Here is a 19,661-nt window from a genome sequence, read left to right on the forward strand (position 1 = left end):
TAAAGTACAGGGACATACAAATTAGCCAAAGGGTTTTTTAAGCCACTGATGCACTGAGTTCGATAAAAGTTAATCCCATATAAAATTGCAACTATAATTTTATCCTGATGCTTTTCTTAGACTAGGCAGAAGTCAGAAGACTTTTCATCAGGAGGGAGATGAGAGGAGACAGCACTAGATAAAGCCTATCCCTGGCAGAGATCATCTAACAAGGGCAGTTAACAAGTATTAACCTAATTCAAGTCTAGAGCTTACCTCTACACGGTGTGTGCCATAAATAATGAAGCACTGCACTTCTTCCTTTTGACAGATACTGTGATGGTCACAATGCCTCAAAGCACACAGTATTTTTTTTTCTTTTCTGTTTAATTTCAATCCATTTTCTTCTATCATTGGTTAAATAATACATTACCTATTTGACAGTCAAGGTTACAATATCACTGTACTCTACACATATGAGGATTCAAGAAGTTGACAATCAAAAGTACATCTTAGTCTTGAAATTATACTGAAACTTATTAAACTGAAGCCCAAGTAACTGAAGTCCTTAAATGACCAGATTTTGTTGTTGTTATTGGAGCATTTAACTTCCAGGAAAAAAGTAAAACGGTAAGCCAATTTCTTGAAAGTCCAGGACATGAATTGGGATCACTATTTACATAGAGGACTGCTCACAGCTTTTCTACTTACCATCCTGGACAGTAAGATGCTATGAAGAAACAATGATCCTGAAACACAATAAGATCATTCTTCAAAAAATATACTTTCTAAGAAAAATGGACTAAAGTCTTAGAACGATTCATCTTTTCATTCAATGAATATTGATTGAATACCTACTGTGAGTCAAACACTGTTCAGGGTGGTAGGGATACAGCACTGAACAAAAGAACACAATTCCTGCCCTCAAGTAATTTACATTCCAGTAGGAGGAGAAAGACAAGCAAAATTATCTGAGAAGTTAGATACTGATAAACGCTATGGAGAAAGATATTCAATTATAAAATTAAAATGTCAAACACGTTTTTAAAGAGTAAGCTAGAATTAAACAGGAAAATTTAGTACATATAACATTTTACTACACAAAAATGACAGAAATAACAGATGTTACTGCACACACTTTCAACATCAAAGGCTGATGTTCTCTATTTGTACTACCACATACGAGGTCACTTTGATTAGGACCCTCGAAACTGAGGGCAAAACAGAGCCTTCCATTCTTCAATCATTTTAGTTAACTAGTTTGTTATACTGCAGGATCATTTCTTATATGCCATTCCAAGAAATGAATTAGTTAGATTTCTTTTTGTTCAAATCTCCTAAATTTGGGCCTTTTGGGGCTTGCTTATTAGCTTAATTCACAAATGCCTGTGTTTTAGGCAATGAATAAATAGTAGCTGTTCTCTTTTTATTGAGAGGACAGTGAAAAAAAACAGATAACCTCAGTCTAATTTGGCCCATATTCCAGTTTTTATATTTCAATTAAGTCACAGGAAAAAAATATTTTTCATGTTTTCTTGAACTCAAGTCGTAGTTATTCCTTCTATCTTGTCTCACCATAGACAGTTAGTAGTGTGAGCCATATTTTTAGAAGTTGGAACCACACAATATAAAAATGAAAAGAAGGGCTGAAATGGGTGTATTTAGGAATAGCTGCTTATTTTTCTGACATTCACTTTTCTCAGGTTGAAATTATAGCTGTTTTATGTTATACAGAAATGGTTATGGGGAATTCCCTGGTGCTCCAGTGGTTAGGACTACGTACTTCCACTGCAGGGGGTCAGGTTCAATCCCTGGTTGGGGAACTAAGATCCCAGACCACACATGCTGCAGAGTGTGGCCAAAAAAAAAAAAAAAAATTATAACCCCCCCCAAAACTATAAATGAATATGGGCCTTATACATTTCAAGAAAGAATCTAGTCACATTTAATATCTATTGCCTAAAAGAATATTACCCAACATATTTTCCATTGCCTTAAAAAAATATACGTATAGCAGCTCCACTGTTCTCAATAGTATTACCATGAAAAAGCTGAGGATGATAAAATCAGGGAAATTACTTTCGTGGTTAAAATCCTAAACAGATACACATGAAGAAACTCATAGACTTCTGTTACTAAAAGCTGTATTTGTTTTTTCTTCATCAACCAAAATTTGCAAATCATGGTTTCATCATACAAGAAATAACTTTCTATCCCACATATTTACGAGGTGGTTTTCTACTTATAGCAAATACTTCTTCCAGTACTACAAGAAAAGAGTAAAACTGTTTCCCTGTTTAACATACAAAAGCTACTTCCCTTTTCTATCAGTAATATAAAGTTCCATCTAATAAAGGCCACACTTAAGGCTTTAATGGATTCGCTTTTATATGCTCCTCACTGAGGATCAAAGAATGGGGTGGGGGGTTGGAGGTACATAACTCAGAAACATACATTCGATATTTTTTAATTGTTTAAGTACCATAACACCAGTTACATTTTATTAGAAGTTCTACTTAAAAATACATAAGATATTTTCATTACACTTAAAAGTAGAAGAGGATGAACTACCATTAATCTGTATGTGCTCAAGGGTAATAGGAATTATTCTCTATTATCCTATATCCAATTACCCTATATTCAAGGTATATAATGATAAAAGTCTCAATTAAAAAACACCAGATGCAAAGGTTAAATGATAGAATCATGACTTGCAGAAGAGGAATTAAAAGTGGAATAACAATTTATAGTGGCCCTGTCCCCATGCTCATAATTCACAGATGGTAGAACGGAAACACTTGGGTGGTGTGAACTGCCGTAACAGGTGGAAATAATATCTGTGTGCACAGCAGCTAAATCACAGTGATCCAGTTCTATCGATAAAGGCAGCAAGTGCTTCAACAGGCTCACTGGTTCTACCACTTTTTCTTGTCTGGATGCAGATTCTGACTCTAGAAGCTCCCAAGTTCATCCAACAGCAGTGCAACCAGATCTTGCTTTGGAAAATGTCTCAGCAGGGAACTCTCCCGGGGTGTATTTCATCAGACTGCTACTTCCAACTCTGCCAGGGAACAGGTTCGCAAAAGGCTTCCTATCAAACAGCTCTGCCCTCAGCACTTCAGACATTCCCAGCCATGTCTTGCGGCCTAATCATGATTCATGTTCCTTCTCAGACTTATCTTTCTTTGCCTGATGTGACTTCAAAAACATATTTTAAACAAAATAAATTGTAGTAGTAACTAAAATAAAAGATAACAAATCACAAGAGTACTTTAAACAATCTCCATCAGATTTGGGAGGCTGCACTGTGCCAGGCTGTCCTTAAGGGCACACGCTCCGTGGCAGGCCACCTGTCACTGGCCCAAGGTCACATACCGGGAGGAAAGATGCTGATCAAGAAGGCAGAAGAAGGGGCTTCCCTGGTGGCGCAGTGGTTGAGAGTCTGCCTGCCGATGCAGGGGACACGGGTTCGTGCCCCGGTCCGGGAAGATCCCACATGCCACGGAGCGGCTGGGCCCGTGAGCCATGGCCTGCGCGTCCGGAGCCTGTGCTCCGCAACGGGAGAGGCCACAACAGTGAGAGGCCCGCGTATCGAAAAAAAAAAGAAGGCAGAAGAACTAGTCCCGTTGTGGTCTCTGCCACATAACCATGAGCAAGTTACTTAACAACTCTTGGTCTCTGTTCACCATCTGTAAAATTAAGATGGATATGAGTACCTCACTCATAGGATTGTTGGGGATCAAAATAAGCAAAAACATTAAAAGCACTTAAAACAATGTTTCATATGCAATAAGTGCTCAAGTAGTATTAACTCTTAATATCAGAGTTTAAGTCCCCTTAAACAGTATAAAATTTAATATTACATCTTCTGTAGTATAGAAAATTCTACACTTAAATGCTTCCTTCACTAATGGGGCTTTCTCTTTGGCAATTTTTCTTTCTCTTTCTTTCCTTTTAAAATAAATTATTTTAAAAAAATACAACAATTGGATTGCTTTTCTTTAGAAAAATGGCAATGGCTCAAAGGAAAATTAGAGGATCGTTGAGGGAAAAGTGTTAAACCTGCAGCTGAAAGACCTGAACTCTAGCTGGGGGCTGTCACTTACTAGTTGCCCCAGCCAGGCCCAGGGGGTACTGTAATGGACAGTGAAGTCTGCACTCTAGCAATGGGTCACAGATATTGAACAAATAATAATATGTAGTTTTAGATATAGTCTTCATTATTAAACATGCTTCACTTTTCTTTCTGTTATCCTACTGCAATATAGAATTTAGAAGTGTTCTTTTCCTTTAAGTCACCATTCAAACATAAATCTGACTTCAAAATACGTGCCAGAAATAAAAGTACAAACAAATATGCATTTGCAAAATATGGGTGAGAATTAAGGTTATTTTCTAGATGATTCATTCCAAACTCTGGGAGGAAGAGAAAGGGTATTATAGGGAATATCTTTATTCTCAGTGGTGTAGCTGTGAACTTAATTGGCTGACTTAATGACAACACCTTGAGTCATTTTTCTCCAATCCATCTTTCTCAGTAAATTATTCCAACCAATGAACAAATCTACATGATGAAAAAGAAAACGGAAATGACTAAAGAAAAATAACTCTATACTACAACAAGTGACCTGCACCAGGACCTCCCCTGGGTCTGGACACTGCCCATCTTTGGTCCACTCCATCTCTGAGATGGTGGGAGGAAGAAGGAAGTCAATTAACTCAGGATTAAATTAAATATACGTAAAGCATCTAGTACAGTGCTAGGCACCCTGTCAGTACCCAACAGAAAGCTATTGTTACTATCCCGTATCGTATATGAAAGAAACAAAATCCAAAGAAGTTAAGTTGGTTTCCTTGGGCCACATAGGTAGTGTACAGGGATTTGAACCCATATTCAACTAGCACCAAAACTCCACCTTGTTGCCTACAAAACCCCGTGCTTTGCCAACTGCAGTTGAATTTGATGGTACAAATTTCAATCTGCTAAAAATCCACTTGATATCGAAATTAATTTGTCAAGTCAAAGTCTGAGCCGTCTAAATAATTGTAACATGACTGAGCAAAGACAAGTTGTTTTTTTTTTTTTTTTTTTTTAAGACAAGTTGTTTTTATATTCACAAGGAAATGAGCTGTTTCCACCCAGCATGAAATTACTTGTGTATTTTCTTAGGCTGTTCAGTTAAAGCTTGTTCAAAATAACACACTCTGTCCTATTTATAAATGAAAACTCTGCACACCTGTTAGTGATTTCATTTGGATGATCTATATAAGGTGGCACAAACCCTTGACAGAAGTTATTTCTATAACATGCTGCTACATCTCATATAGGATTTGTGACATGCGTGTTTTTTCTAGTGAAATTAACATCTTTTTCTTTTTTCTTTTTTTTTTGAAATTAACATCTTAAGCTGATTCTTTCTTTTTTTTCTTTAATTTATTATTTATTTGGTTGCACTGGGTCTTAGTTGTGGCAGGCGGGCTCCTTAGTTGTGTCACGTGGGCTCCTTAGTATGGCATGGTTGCAGCATGCATGTGGGATCTAGTTCCCTGACCAGGGATAGAACCCGGGCCCCCTGCATTGGGAGCGCAGAGTGTTATCCACTTCGCTAGCAGGGAAGTCCCTTAAGCTGATTCTTAAGAATTTAAATTGCCTCTGGGTATCCTGTCAGTTCATTAAAAGATAAATCCAAGTGACATTTATTTATGAACAAACTGCTTGGAGAACCAAATAGGAAAATATTTGCTAAACCAACATATTGTTAAGGCAGTGATATGAGCAAAGGCTTTGTTAACAGAAAAGAAAATGCCATGTTCAGGTAGGGTGTGTATCTGACAAGGTGAATGAAGTACAGCGCTCAACAACTGGCTGGGGGAATTGGTTAATGCGTGAAGGAAATATGAGTCATCCGTTCATTCACTAGAGAACTGTCACATACCTACTGTCTAGGTGGGCACAAAGGTGCTGTCTGGTAGGGAAGACAGACTTGGATCTACCATCAGAGGTACAATAAAGGAACTATCATTCACAACCTCCTCCCTTTCCTCCTTGAAGGGAGATTTTTTTTCCTTAACATTAATTGTCCAAGTGAGGAAATGAATACCCCATATGGCCTTTCTTGAGATCTAAAGATAAAGGCCATTCAAAACAGGCATTTGAAAAAAAAAACAGGCATTTGCAGGGGAAGTGGGGGAGGAGTGATACTTCAGAGGCAAATTATTTTCTTAAAAATATGAAGGTCTTGAATTTTTCACAAATTTTCCATCCTACCACCACCTTCACTCTGGAGAAAGAAAGATCCTGTTAAGCAGAGAGAAGGGGAAAGATTGCCTCATGCAAGAGGCTTCTAGGCCCACAGCCTGAGCTCATAGACGACTGAAAGAGGGGTGTATCCAAGACCCACCTGAAGTTGTATGCAAAATTCTGCATTTTGATCACAGTCTCAAAGGGGTCCATGTCATTTATAATTTTAAAAGTTAAAGTTCTAGCAGAAGTGTGACAGATACAAACTCAAATTCTGGCTCTTCTGCTGTATGACTGCCCAGATTTGCATAGCAAATCACCCAATTTTTCAGAACTTCTGTTTCCTCCTTTTAAAATGGAAAAAATAATGGCCAACTCATCGTGAGGATTAAATGAGATAAGGCATGTCAAGCTTCCAGGATGACAATGTTCATCCACCCGCGAGGAGGACAGCAGAAAGCTGTTAGAGCGTCTAGCATTATAAGGAATTAGATCTGAAACCATATACACCAAGAACAATGAGAGAACTTAGACAGAGCCCCTAAAACACCGTCAGTTCCCCATGTCTGCCATTTTGTAACAACTCACAAACCTCCCCATATGAGCAAATTCATGTCAGTTCCATATGGTCATGAGACCACACTATTTTTTATTTATTTTTTTGTGTGTGTGTTCACTTACTTTAATAACACTACATTTACCATGTTATCACCGTGGAATGTAAATTCAGGTTAGACAAGAGAATTTTACAAGTACAACAAAGCATTCTGTAGTATACCAAAGTTTGTATAATGTCTGACCAAACCAACTTGCTCATAAATCACTTCCATCACAGGCAATTTATTTAGTTTAACATTTATGATTCTTTCAGAGAAAATAAACAGACTGCACACATTTAAAAAGTATTTTTCATTTACCTTTGCATTAGCACTTAAAATACACACTTCTATTTCAAAATGCCATTTCAAAATTATTCTAATATAACAGCAACAAACTATAATTCTGCAATTACAAAACAGCTAAACGGGGATCTACAGTTAAGTTATTCTCATGTTTACAACTATGATTCTGAAACAGATACTACTTCAAAGCAGCTGTTACCAGCTCTTTAGGTTTGGTTTAAAAACACACACATAGTTGCTGGGAGGTTTATAAGGTTGTATTCTGTGCACTGTTCTGAAAGGGTTCTTCAAGAGCCAACCAGACCTTAAAAACAGTACTCAGTCCACAACGCAGTCAGAAAGAGTTAAATTAACTGGGGTAAACAGGACTCCTACATTACATCAAAAGCATATGACAGTCTGCAGCACCTGGGAGCATTTACAGGTTTGGCATGTTGTCCTCTTTACAACTAATTTTATCAGAAGAGTTTAAGAAGGTGGACATTGTACCACTATCAAGTGCATTTAAAAGTGACATGTTTTTGTGCTAATCTGACTCCCCTGAATGACCTAGCTAGTGAACTAGCCACTAGGCAAATCAAGCCTGCAAGAAAGGAAGCCAGTATTCAAATTACCATGTTATTGTCCGACCCACAGAATTTATTTTCAACATAAACATATAACCTCAATATGAGATGTCTAACTAAAGCAAGCACCACCAAGACCAAGACAGCATCTCCTCTTCTAAGGTTTAGGTTTTGCCCAGATTTCTTGATACATGGAGTAGCCCATACCAAGAGTCACTGCTCCCACAACAAAGCCTTGGGCTGCCACACACATGTGGATCAGGTGAACAGACATTTTAGTATTGCCCCTGTTCTTCAATTTATATAATCCATATGCAACGACTTCTGCAAAACCTGCCATTCCAGTGGGGACAAATGGTACCTCTCTAGCTTTTCGGGTAAATTAAATCCCTGATCTTCACCATATGAAGAAAGAGAAACATTTGTGTCACTTGACATAGTGATTGAAGAATCTTCAGACAACGGCACAACGTCGCAGGCTCCTACCGGCTTCTCGAGACCACACTATTATGATAGATCACTGGTGACAGAGATTCAAGGACATCTCCAATGTCTCTTAGGTAGAAAATCCAGCACTGGGAGAAAAACATCTCAGACTATTACCCCTTAAATTTATTAGAAATTAAGTGAAGGTTGAATATTCCATTTATTTAAGTAAACAGGTATCCAAATTCTATAATAACTTGTGTGATAATACCTTATTCTAAAATGCATAATATCTCCATGTTTATATGTATAGTCCCTCTACTTATATGTATGACTAGTTATTAATTATCTAGACCAAGTAAGACAAGTAACAGAAAATCTAAAATCAAGAAAAATCCTTGCTCATTTATAATCAGGTTTGGACTTTGGAAAGCTTTCTTTATCTAGGTAGAGAGGCCAATCTAAGATTTACATTTGCTTCAGATGGTCCAATAGATCTAACTAAACTATTTACTGATCCTTGTCTATACGTCAATCTTACCTGTTTTATAACATACATACCTGAATGAATAACTACTCAGCCCAAAGGTTAAAAAGTTTGCAAGTATTATACTCTTACCGTAAACATATTTGAGCTATTTTTAGAGTCCAAATGAAAACAGCTAGTACAGAAGGAAATGTGCATGAAATTCTTGAGGTCTGCTCAGATAACAGTCAAGATAGGTCAGCGGATATTTGGAATACCTAAGACACTGATTTAAAATAAAACACTCTGAGGGCCAAGAACACTTTCTAAAGTTGTGCTTGAGAGTAATGGTTTGTATTAAGTGCATGATTCCTCTCTATTCCAACAAATCCCTTAGCCAAAAAATTTCTCCATTCATCAGAAAACATAAGAACCTGTTCAAAGTTCAGCAGAGAAGTTGACACTCCCCTGATAGAGCAATCTAACCTCAGAGAGTCTCTAAAACCCTTTTTCTAAGTATTTGAGAAGAAGGCCCAAAATGAAAAAGAAATAAAATCTAACGAAGAAAGGTTCTTTTCTACCTCTGTTCAAAGTTGGTAAATGTTCAACTCTCTCCAGGAAATAAAATCATACAGCAAATAAAGGCTGACTTAACTGAACTGCAGTCTGTGCTTATCAGTCTAAATTCAAAACAAGAACCTTAATTTTTAAACTAAGTAGGCACTGATTCAGCAACCATGTACTATGAGGTACAAGGCACTATTCCAGACACTGTTGATACCACAGTCCTGCTCTGATGGAGTTTACATTCCAAAGGATAAAAACTTGACATATGTGTGATACACTTCAAATACAATTTTAAAAACATTTTCTGAATATCTGTGATAAACCACAACAGAGTAACCAAATATCAAAGCCTATAATTATAATTTTAAAATGAGAGGCCAAAGTAAGAACTTCTAAGTTTTGTTAGACTTTTCAACTTATTCATCAAAATGCCTTGGAGGGGGCTTCCATGGTGGCGCAGCGGTTGAGAGTCCGCCTGCCGATGCAGGGGACACGGGTTCATGCCCCGGTCTGGGAAGATCCCACATGCCACGGAGCGGCTGGGCCCGTGAGCCATGGCCGCTGAGCCTGCGAGTCCGGAGCCTGTGCTCCGCGAGGGGAGAGGCCACAATGGTGAGAGGCCACAACAGTGAGAGGCCCGCGTATCACAAAAAAAAAAAAAAAAAAAAAAAAAATGCTTTGGAGGTAATCTTAGGGGTGGCTTAGGATCAATCTCAATTTCAAACCTGTTATTTGAAAAAGTTATGTATGTAGGCCATACATGCAGACAACAATGAGGACCCTCCTTCCCCTCTACACAAAACACTCAGAAATAGCTGAAAGAAAACTGCCCTCTAAAATTTAAGTTATAAAACTAACACATAATGTGTAGCAGAAGCACGATAAAGTTACCTTCAAAAGGTTTCCAGGATTTTTTTGGCCACGCCACATGGCTTACAGGATCTTAGTTCCCCGACCGGGGATCGAACCCAGGTCACTGCGGTGAAAGCGCCCAGTCCTAACCACTGGATGGTCAGGGAATTTCCCAAAAGGTTTGAGGATTTTTTAAATGTCCCTGTTTCCTAACTGAAGATTTTAAAACTTTAAATAAAAACTCCAACCAAATGTAAATTTAAGCCGAATAAGGACATTAAGATAAAGATTAAGATATATAAGAAATAAAATTTTGCAATGAATCTAATTAAAACCCATGACAGCATGATTAAAATGTGATTATCAAATGTAATATAATATTTTAAAAGAATTCTTGAAAAAGACATACCCTAAAGATATGAACCTTAATCCAAAATCTCATTAAAAAATTTTTTTTTGTTTAAATCCTAGGGGTTAGGTTGAGGGCAAGAGGGAAGAAACAGTGAAGTAAAACCTATCAGAGAAGTAAAAACTCACTGAAGCTCTATTTGAGGGCAATGAGGCAGTGACATTGTACAAATTAATTTCAGCTGGCATGAAAATAGAGGTTCAAATATGACTGCTAAATTACAATGGTATACTAGAAATTTAAGTTTAGCAATGTAAGAAGTGCAATTACCAGTGGCTGCTGTACTTATTTGTACTATAAGAACATTTTATAAAACAAGCATGTATTCGTCTCTTAGTAAAAGGAAGAAACAAAGATATTTACAAAAGCAAGAAAAGCGTTAATTTGAAGAGGTCAGTCACCACAATGTGGAAATGGGAGTCACAAATAACAATAACAGTGCTGAAGAATAACACTTACTGAGTTTCCTAAATACTAGGTCCTCTATTAAATGTTTCACATTTAAGATTGTATCCTCACAACCACTGTCAAATAGACATTATTATCATCCCCAATTTACAGATGAAAAACCATTGGACTTGGGGAATTAAGTAAGGTGCCCAATGTCACACAACTGGTAAGTGGCAGCTGGGATCCAAACCCAGGTGTTTCTAATCCAACTGGCAAATGTCTTAACCACTCTATTAAACAGCCTTCTCAAGAGGCCAGTAGAGGCAGTGCCCACCCTAGCACAGCCCAGAAAGGATACACAGAGGAACTTGTCTGGTCCGTGAGGCAGTACTACTCCCCTTATGAAGATATGGAAGGTTTTCTGGGCAATTTCCCTTCTCTGATTCCAGGCTCACCAAGCAATTTCTGGTTTGCTCCAGCTTCCACATGGCCTGCCTGAAGGGAGATCATGGCCTGGCCAGAGGGCACACATTCTTGGGGCCCCTGGTAGTTCCAAATCTCATCGTAAATTACTGAACTTGCAACCTGGTTTTACAAATTCTCAAGGAGCTGGGGTAACGCAGGTCTTACTCTCTGAAACAGGTTCTTAAGGCTGACCACCTCATTCTAGATTGTGATATTCTTTCAAGGACACATTGCACCATGGGAGTAGTTATGCCCAGCTGATACACTCCTCTCTCACCACCTCCGTCAACCCTCTCCAACATATACTTTCAAATTAGAAAGTTTTCTAATTCCCCTTAAATTCTGTAAAGACTCCCATAGCTTCTCTTGAAAAAGTGTTATGAAACTCAATGAATGATATGCAAGGAACTTCAACAGCTCTGAGAGGACGGTGCTGTAATGACCAGCAATATTTTCCTGCAGCAATCATTTTTCCCCCTATTTTAAAAAGCCACTTTCCACAGTTCAAATATGGTGGGTTTTGAAAAAAGTTGACAATCTAAGTTAACTATATTGGATACAAATATATTAACCTTTTTGTTTGTAGTTCCTTAATGTATTATCAAGTACCTCACACAGTCAAAAAACAATGAAGACTGACAAGCCTCATTTAACCACACGTTCAGCTTAAGCGATAAAATATTACCCATACAGTTGAAGCTGCCAGGTACAGCATTACAATGGTATTATCGTATAGCCCTTATAATTATCATAATAGAAGTGAAATGTTATTCAACAAAGCAAGGAAAGTAAAGATTTTTCCCCCCAGCTTAAATTTGGGCAGTAGCAAAGCTTATCAGCCAAGTCTACATGCTATAATTCTGAGTTTTCTTGACGAGAGAACACTGCAAGATAACATACCACTCTCTCTTGGTATGAATCTCCTAAGGGATGCATGGACACAAACTAAGAACAGGTGTTGCCCTGACTCAGATGATTTCTAAACAGTCATTGGGCAAGATTAGGCCTGTGCCTAAGCCATCTGTTTACATGCTACAGAGCAGAGCTTCTGGAGCTTTGAAAAGGTTGCTATACAAACTTTCTAACCATGACTGTCCTTAAATGTTGGAAATAGTGGGACGGCCTGTCCAGGGGCAAGAGATTTTCTAGAGACCACACCTGTTCCCATTTAGAGCACTCTTCCCTTCTGTTAAAAATCAGTCTCGGCTTCCCTGGTGGCGCAGTGGTTGCGGGTCCGCCTGCCGATTCAGGGGACGCGGGTTCGTGCCCCGGTCCGGGAAGATCCTACATGCTGCTGAGCGGCTGGGCCCGTGAGCCATGGCCATTGAGCCTGCGCGTCCGGAGCCTGTGCTCCGCAACGGGAGAGACCACAACAGTGAGAGGCCCGCGTACCACAAAAAAAAAAAAAAAAAAAAAATCCATCTCATTATATACCCACTGCTGTATGAAGCTGCTTGTTCCTGAGTCTGATAACCTCAAACAAGGGATGGCAACTGCTCTGGGCTTCTTGACTAACAGAGAAGCAAAGCAACGCCTGGGGGTTCAGTTCAACCTGTATTTATTAAGCCCATTCCACGTGTAGTACTTTGGGTACAAAAATAAATTAACCACAGTTCCTCAAGCAGTTGACTCTAGTGGTTGTACGCAGACCTGGTGCATGAGGAAGAAATTACAGGAAAAAGAAACCAAAATAGGAAAAAAGGAAAAATGGGTGAAGGAAGCAAAAAAGATGGAATAGATGCAAGTAGGCAGGACCAGTCACTGAGGTCGGCGCTCCTGGTTTACTTTCTCCTTGGGCTGCTCCATTTTAGTTTCCTTCTAAGGCTCTCCCTCTGTTCAACCCCAAGGAGTATGCTACATCGTCTTCTTCTCTCATACCCTCTCCCAGGTTAACTGGCCTAGGCTGAGGATCTCCAAATCTCTTTCCTCCAGCCTGGATCTCTCACCTGCACTCCAGACCTGCACATACTCTACCTGCTCAACGTCCCCAGTTGGCACCTCAAACTCAGTACATCTGAAACTGAACTCACCACACACCTCTCCCAGCTCCCCTCAAACCTGCTCTTCCTTTTGTGTGTCTTCCCTCAGCTATATAGTCCCCACCATTTACTGGAAACCTTAGGATCCACCTGGATCCTGGCGAGTACCTCCCCATTACTTGATAGGTAGGTCCTGAATATCTCCAGATGCCACTCACTTCTCTCCAGCCCCATCCAAACCCAAGTGACTACCATCTGAACCGCAACTCTATTCCTTTCTAGTCATTCTCCAAAGGGTTCACGCTTCATAAAAACAATCACACCACACGCCTATTTAAAAACTCTTTACTAACTTCCCCACTACTTTCAGGACAAGCCCAAACCCTTTAACAAGAACCCTGCATTAGGTAGCCCCTGCTCTACAACCTTTCCTTTGCCTGTGTCTTGAGCCTTGTGCAGTTCCTTTGTTGGCATAGTCTTTTCCAGCCCTTGAGAGGCCCACCCTGCCCCATCTTCACGTCCCAGCTCAGACATCACTCGCCCTGGGAAGCCTTCCCCTTTGCTGCCTCTCCCTGCTTCTATATATAGCACCCTCTACTTCCCCCATCATCGCATGCATCACGCCTGCTTTCTTACTGGTATCAACAGTAGGGTGAGCTCCTAGTACGTATGAGCTTGGCACTTAATAAGTCTGTAATAAAGACTGATCAAATGAATGGATGTTCACCAGGGGCACAGCTTATCTATTCCTGACTTTTTATGAACTACACCATTAGCAGGACTTCCAGTCAAGGCTACAACATAGGCATTTAAGTGAAATAACCCGTTTTTCCATCTTTCTCTTACCCCAGAACCAGGCAGCCAAAGACTTGAAGGGACCTGGGTTTAATTAGAGCTCTTTTCTTCACAGGCCTTACACAGCATTTTGAATTTAAGACACTGTATGGATACTTGAGGACTTCACAACTTCCTACAGACTGGATTAGGGATTTTCCAGGGCAAACTTCCCTATGATTACTGTAACAGACTATAGTTATTAGAACTATGGCTTTACATGCACATTAAATCACAACCACAGGCACCACTGTTATCCCATGGTTCAGATGAAGGAACCAGAGCTCAGACAGGTCACATAACTCACGTAATGTTAAACAACTAATTGATGAAGAAACCAGAATTCAACCCGGGGCAATATGTCTCTCGAATTTTGGCTTGGCCTGTGCAAAACAATCAATGAATGTTGAATGAACGAATGAAGTCAGTAAACTGTACTAGATCAGGACGACCCATGTGGCATTACACCAGAAGACCAGAACTACTTGGATAATCCAAAATGCATTCCTTTTTTTTTTTATCGTGGCTTAAAACAACCATTTTATTTTGCTCACAGTTCTGTGGGTCAGGAATTTGGGAATGACTTGGCTGAGTGTCAGCTGGATGGCTGGCGGGGTGGGGCGGGGACGCTGAAAGGATCCATTTCCAAGATGGCTTCTTCACTCAGATTCCAAAATCCATTCCTATCTCATTCTGGATAACATTTTGGGGGAACATATAAACATTTTCACAACTCAGGCATTGGTAATTCTCTTACGGGGCACACCCAAGGAAAGACCTCTTTGCTCTGTATTATTCCTTCCTGGTGGGGAGAAGGGCTTACAGGCTCATACTTTGAGAAGACAGCGTGCACGATAGTAGCTGGGAAGTAAGGAACAAAGCCCGCCCAGAGAAGCCTGCAGCCTTTTCTGGGGCTTACCTCCCGAAGCTCCAGTCTCTGGGCCACAGCCTCTAGGCTCTCCTGGCCAGTGCTCTCCACGGACAGCGTGAACTCTACAAACTCATTGTTGAGCAGCTGGATCCGGGCAACCAGGCAGCTCTTGCTGGATACTGTGTAGCGCCGGGTGCGTTTTAGTTTCAATCCAAATGGCAGTGGCATCTTCTTCTCCCTTCAAGAGTTGGAGGGGTGAAAAGGGAAAAGCACCGCCACCAATCCAGTGGTGGTAATGGCGAGAGAAAGCAATCCTGTCCTGAAGGGAGGAGTACTGTACAGTCTCCGGCTGCTCACCCAGCAGCTGCTGCCGCCATTAAAAAGCAACTGAGTCTCCAAAGACCAGGTGATGGGAGCACCCACGCCAGTGCTGCGGAAAGAGGAACACCGGTTACATAGGCAATAGCAAATCTGGGCTTTGTTTTCAAAAATAAAAATTAATAAAGCTGTATCTAAGCTTTCCCTCTCTTCTGGAAAAATAAGGCATTAGCAGGATCTGGGAGGCAGTGGGGAAGTTTATCATCAGAGCTGTGTTACGCCCTGGGTCAGATTCCACCCCTCAATCCCACAGATAGTAGTGACAACGTGTGGCTAACTTCAGGATTAAATGAGATAATGGCTGACACTACTATAACCCCAAATTTAGCAGCTAGCATTAGTGGTCCTCCTTCTATTTTACATAAGTTTTGTTTTTTCATAGTTAACTCTTTTTGGCTCCCCGATACTCCAAATGTTAGGGTTCTTTAGTCCTTAAGTGAGATAATTGCAAAAAACCTCCAGAAGAGCCACGTTCAAGTCTCAGTCCCAATTAGGCAAATTAACCCTGAACCCGAATGGAATAATCCCCTGTAACACATGGCAGCTGTGAGGTTCAAACGAGGTGAACACTTAACAAGCATTTGTAGAACTCTCTGGTTTATAAATATTTACGTCACTAAATCGATTTATTTATAAACCAATTATAAAAGACCCTACAAATGCTTGTTATCGGATTACCACCAGACGCGTGGAAGTTCTGAAAAGCGTGGCCCTGGCCCCGGCCCCTTTCCGGATGGGGACGCCTAAAGAGGCGGTGAGCCTTCACCTAAGCGGGGCCGCAGCCCAGAAGAGGAGGGGGGAAAGGCCCTTAAACGCCCTCCCGAGTTAACGCGGGGAGGACGCTGCTCAACAAGCCCGTGAGGCCAAGACGACTAGGGATAGCTCCGGCTCCTCCCTTGTCCTCCCCCAACGGAAAAGCAGGCGGCGTTGCCCGAGCAACCCACAGCCGCAGAGGCTCCGGAACCCTCCGCCTGCGACCGCGTTTCCGGACGGATGCTCTAGGAGAGTACAGGCTCCCGCTGCTGCCGGAGGGAACACTTAAAGGACCCGGCTAGAGCCCCAGAGGCGAGGGAGAGGTTTGGGTGGGGTCCGTTTGAATCCCGATTTGGAGCTTCAGGACCTCCGCCAAAATACGCGACTTAAAACTTTCTAAACAACACCCGTTGGTGGTACCTCCTGGGCGGAAGCAAACTGGCCTTGAGCGGCAGCTTGGAACTTTTACATTGGCTGGATTTTTGTTCCCCTAAACGAGTCGACAAAATCCCAGATAGTTCCAGAATCCCGGGACGGTTCCCACTCTCCGTTATCTTCTGAACAGAGGCTTCCCCCGAGGATGAATCGTTTGGCAAGGCTCGGCCGCGGCTGGTTACCCTGAACTTGGGCCGGGAACCGCGCGGAGGGGCAAGGGCAGCCCCCAACCCTCTCATCTGGCGGACACAGAACCCAGGCCTCGGGAGAAGCGGCTTTCTCAGCCTCACACTAGGACGGGCCGAGTTGGGAACCGATCCCAGATTCCTCATTCCCAGTCCTCTGCTCTTTTCTGCTTTTTCTACTGCGTCTCAGCCCCAGAGGTGATGGGCACTCAGGGCTGGGGGGTGGCAGAGCTAGAGTATATAGTTTAACTATTACACTAGGCTTTGCCAAACTTAACATTTTATAATTCCATTCCACAAAAGTGTATTGCGTCTCTGAGTACAAGGCAGTGTAGTGGCCCTTTAGAGAAATCTAAGACGAGTCCTAATAAGCCGTCCTTGCTCTTAAGGAGATTACAAGCATGCTATAATTACATACATGGCTGTATTTCTAATAAGGACCCAACCACGATTTTCTGTTTGTTTTTTGGATTTTGTTTTGGTTTTGAGCTCTGGTTATCTCCAGATAGTAAGAAAAATAAAAGTTAAAAACCAGGAATAGAGGAAGAAGGCCAGAGGAAAAAAAGAAAACTAGAACTACATAAAGAATTGTGTTAACATTTGTTGTGTACCTTTGTAAGGTAAAAGCACCATACTAAAGGGGGGAATAGAAAATAGATATTACGAAAAGACATGGGCTCCACCTGCTCTTTTCTATGTCAGGGTTTTCAATGCTCTTTTCTATGTCAGGGTATAAACCAAATAGATAGCTGAGGCAAAATGAAAGAAAAAAAAATCAAGAAATGAGAACTTTAAATAATAAGCTTTCAACTAGAAAATTGCCTGATAAGTTATGAGTGTTTGTATAAATTTTAAAAGATTATATATACATATATATACTAAATACCCTTTCAAGTGATTAGATGGTGAATTTAAATTTTACATAGAAATTGTGATAACTGGAAAGAGGACAGATTAATTACAGAGGAAAGATGAAAATTTGCATTGGGGGGTGTTCAAATATGGTATTCTCTTCACTGCCTTGAAGGCAGTAGATACTACACTATATAAAACTATGCCTTGTAGGCAGTAGGTACTACACTATATAACTTAATCATTAACTTAAGCTCTGATGAAGCAAACAGAGTAAAACTTTCAGTTGTCCCTGAGTGTGAAATGTTTTACTGCATCAAGGATAAAGAAAAGCCAATGTTTTCTCTTTTTTATTTTGGTAGATGTTATAATGTAATTGAAAAAGCTGAAGGGTGTGTGTGTGTATCAGATGCATTTTTTCCCCAAGATCTATCCATAAGAATAGCTTGCTTTTTGTTTATTAAGACGTGTAAAAATAATGTTCTGCTTAATAATTTACAAAATTAACAATTGACGCATTTAATTTTCAGTTATGTGCAGTATTTGCTACCAAATGATGTCATAAAGTTATGAATGTTTGGATAGAGGAGTAGAAATTTAAGATGCTTTGGGGGGATGTCTGTTTCGGGTGTAAAATAATATGAAACAATTTGAAAGGTAGTTGGATCTGGAATTCTAACGTATCTAACTACTAAAGTAAACAGAAAATTCATAATTAGCTCTTGAAGGAAAATACTAGGAGATATTTTCTCTACAAAATCACTTTGTTATGAAATAAAAAACAGGTATATATTAAATTCGGTTCAAGGTTTCAAAAGGCAGTCCGAGATATTTGTGAATTCATTTTAATGTTTTTACATCACCTTTCAGAAGTTCCTCAAATACAGTTTAATTCTGAATCCTGTAGTTTCCCGCCTTGTTGCTAAAGTCCTCACTACACGTAATTCTGCTAATGATGCTTTCAAATAAAATAATCACTAAATGAGTATATGACATTTTTAGAATAATATATAGATCTATAGCATTAAATCAAACGCATGTTTCTCCTGAACAAAACATTTATGCGTAGAACTCGAGAATAAAATGTGCTAGGAACAGCAGACAACTACTTTCAGAGTAAAATTTCTATCATATCCCAAACTTAAAAAAAAAAAATCTGTCAGCAACCATTAGGCATACGGCGCTTGTCACCTGGAGCACACGGAGTATTTTAAACGTGTTTGCGAGCATATTATTATAAGGCTTTCTCAGCAAAAAAGAAAATTAAGACGGGCATGCCAAGAGCGGCCAATCTAATCAGGATTTGCAGAAATCACAAGTCGGAATTTGCAGACCCAAGAATTATTTTTTCCAGAGTAAACAATCTTTACTCCAAAACCAAAACAAGTCATCACCACGAAACAGTCCTTCCCTACTCGCCTTCTCGCCAAAGTTACCTAGCAAATCTCGCACTTAATATTCTAAGAGGCACAGATATGCCTAAAACGTTTAAAACTCTGATCCAGAATTAAGCCGCTACGATCAGCCGAGGAGTTCAGAATACAAATTCAAGACCCCTTTAGAAATTACTCAAGTAGATCAGAGAGAACCTGGAAAAGGAAGACTTTTTTCTTTGTTACGCTCCTGCCTTAGATCTGGGAGCTCGGACCCATCCTCCAGGACTCCGGGGCCGGCCGACGCGCTCCGGGGTCCCGGCTCGCGGACACACGCCAGCGCTCGGCCCCGCACCCGCCCGCCCGCCGCCCGCCGGCCCGGGCCCCGCGCCCTCACCTGCTCCCGCTCCCGCATCCTCGGGGCCGCGCGCCCAGTTCAGCGGCCCGCCTCCCGGGGCCCCGCCGCGCGGCCGCCGCAGCCGCGCCCGCACGCCAGCCCGCGCCGCGGCGCGCTCATGGGGCTCGCACGCCTCACTTCCTGTCTCCTCGAACTCGGCCCGCAGAGCATTCCCCCGCGCAGGGTCCCGCGGCGGCCGCGGCGAGGGGAGAGGCCCGGAGAAGGGACACGCCGGCCGGCAGCGCCGCACAAAGAAACCGGCCGCGGGCCGGGGCAGCAGGAAGGCGGGCGGACGGGCACAGGACGCGCGGCCGGAGCAGCGGAGCGGCCGGGGCCGGGCG

At 41.2% G+C, this 19,661-nt stretch overlaps 1 protein-coding gene and 1 pseudogene across 2 annotated transcripts in view; both read right to left on the reverse strand.

Moving 5' to 3' along the window:
• The window catches only part of PTPN21 (protein tyrosine phosphatase non-receptor type 21), a 71,847-nt gene extending 52,186 nt beyond the window's left edge, over positions 1-19,661 (reverse strand). For both annotated transcript variants that reach the window (XR_004348440.1, XM_032622553.1), the window contains exons 1-2: positions 19,321-19,661; positions 14,996-15,377 (exon numbers count right to left, since the gene is read on the reverse strand). Coding sequence is in view for 1 of the 2 variants with exons in the window: in XM_032622553.1 (XP_032478444.1) it covers positions 14,996-15,175 (180 nt within the window). In the remaining variant the exon portion in view is untranslated. The remainder of the gene's footprint in view (positions 1-14,995; positions 15,378-19,320) is intronic.
• Positions 3,995-8,126, reverse strand: LOC116748911 (annotated as a pseudogene).

Source organism: Phocoena sinus, chromosome 2 (assembly GCF_008692025.1).
Source record: "Phocoena sinus isolate mPhoSin1 chromosome 2, mPhoSin1.pri, whole genome shotgun sequence".
NCBI classification, from domain to species: domain Eukaryota; kingdom Metazoa; phylum Chordata; class Mammalia; order Artiodactyla; family Phocoenidae; genus Phocoena; species Phocoena sinus.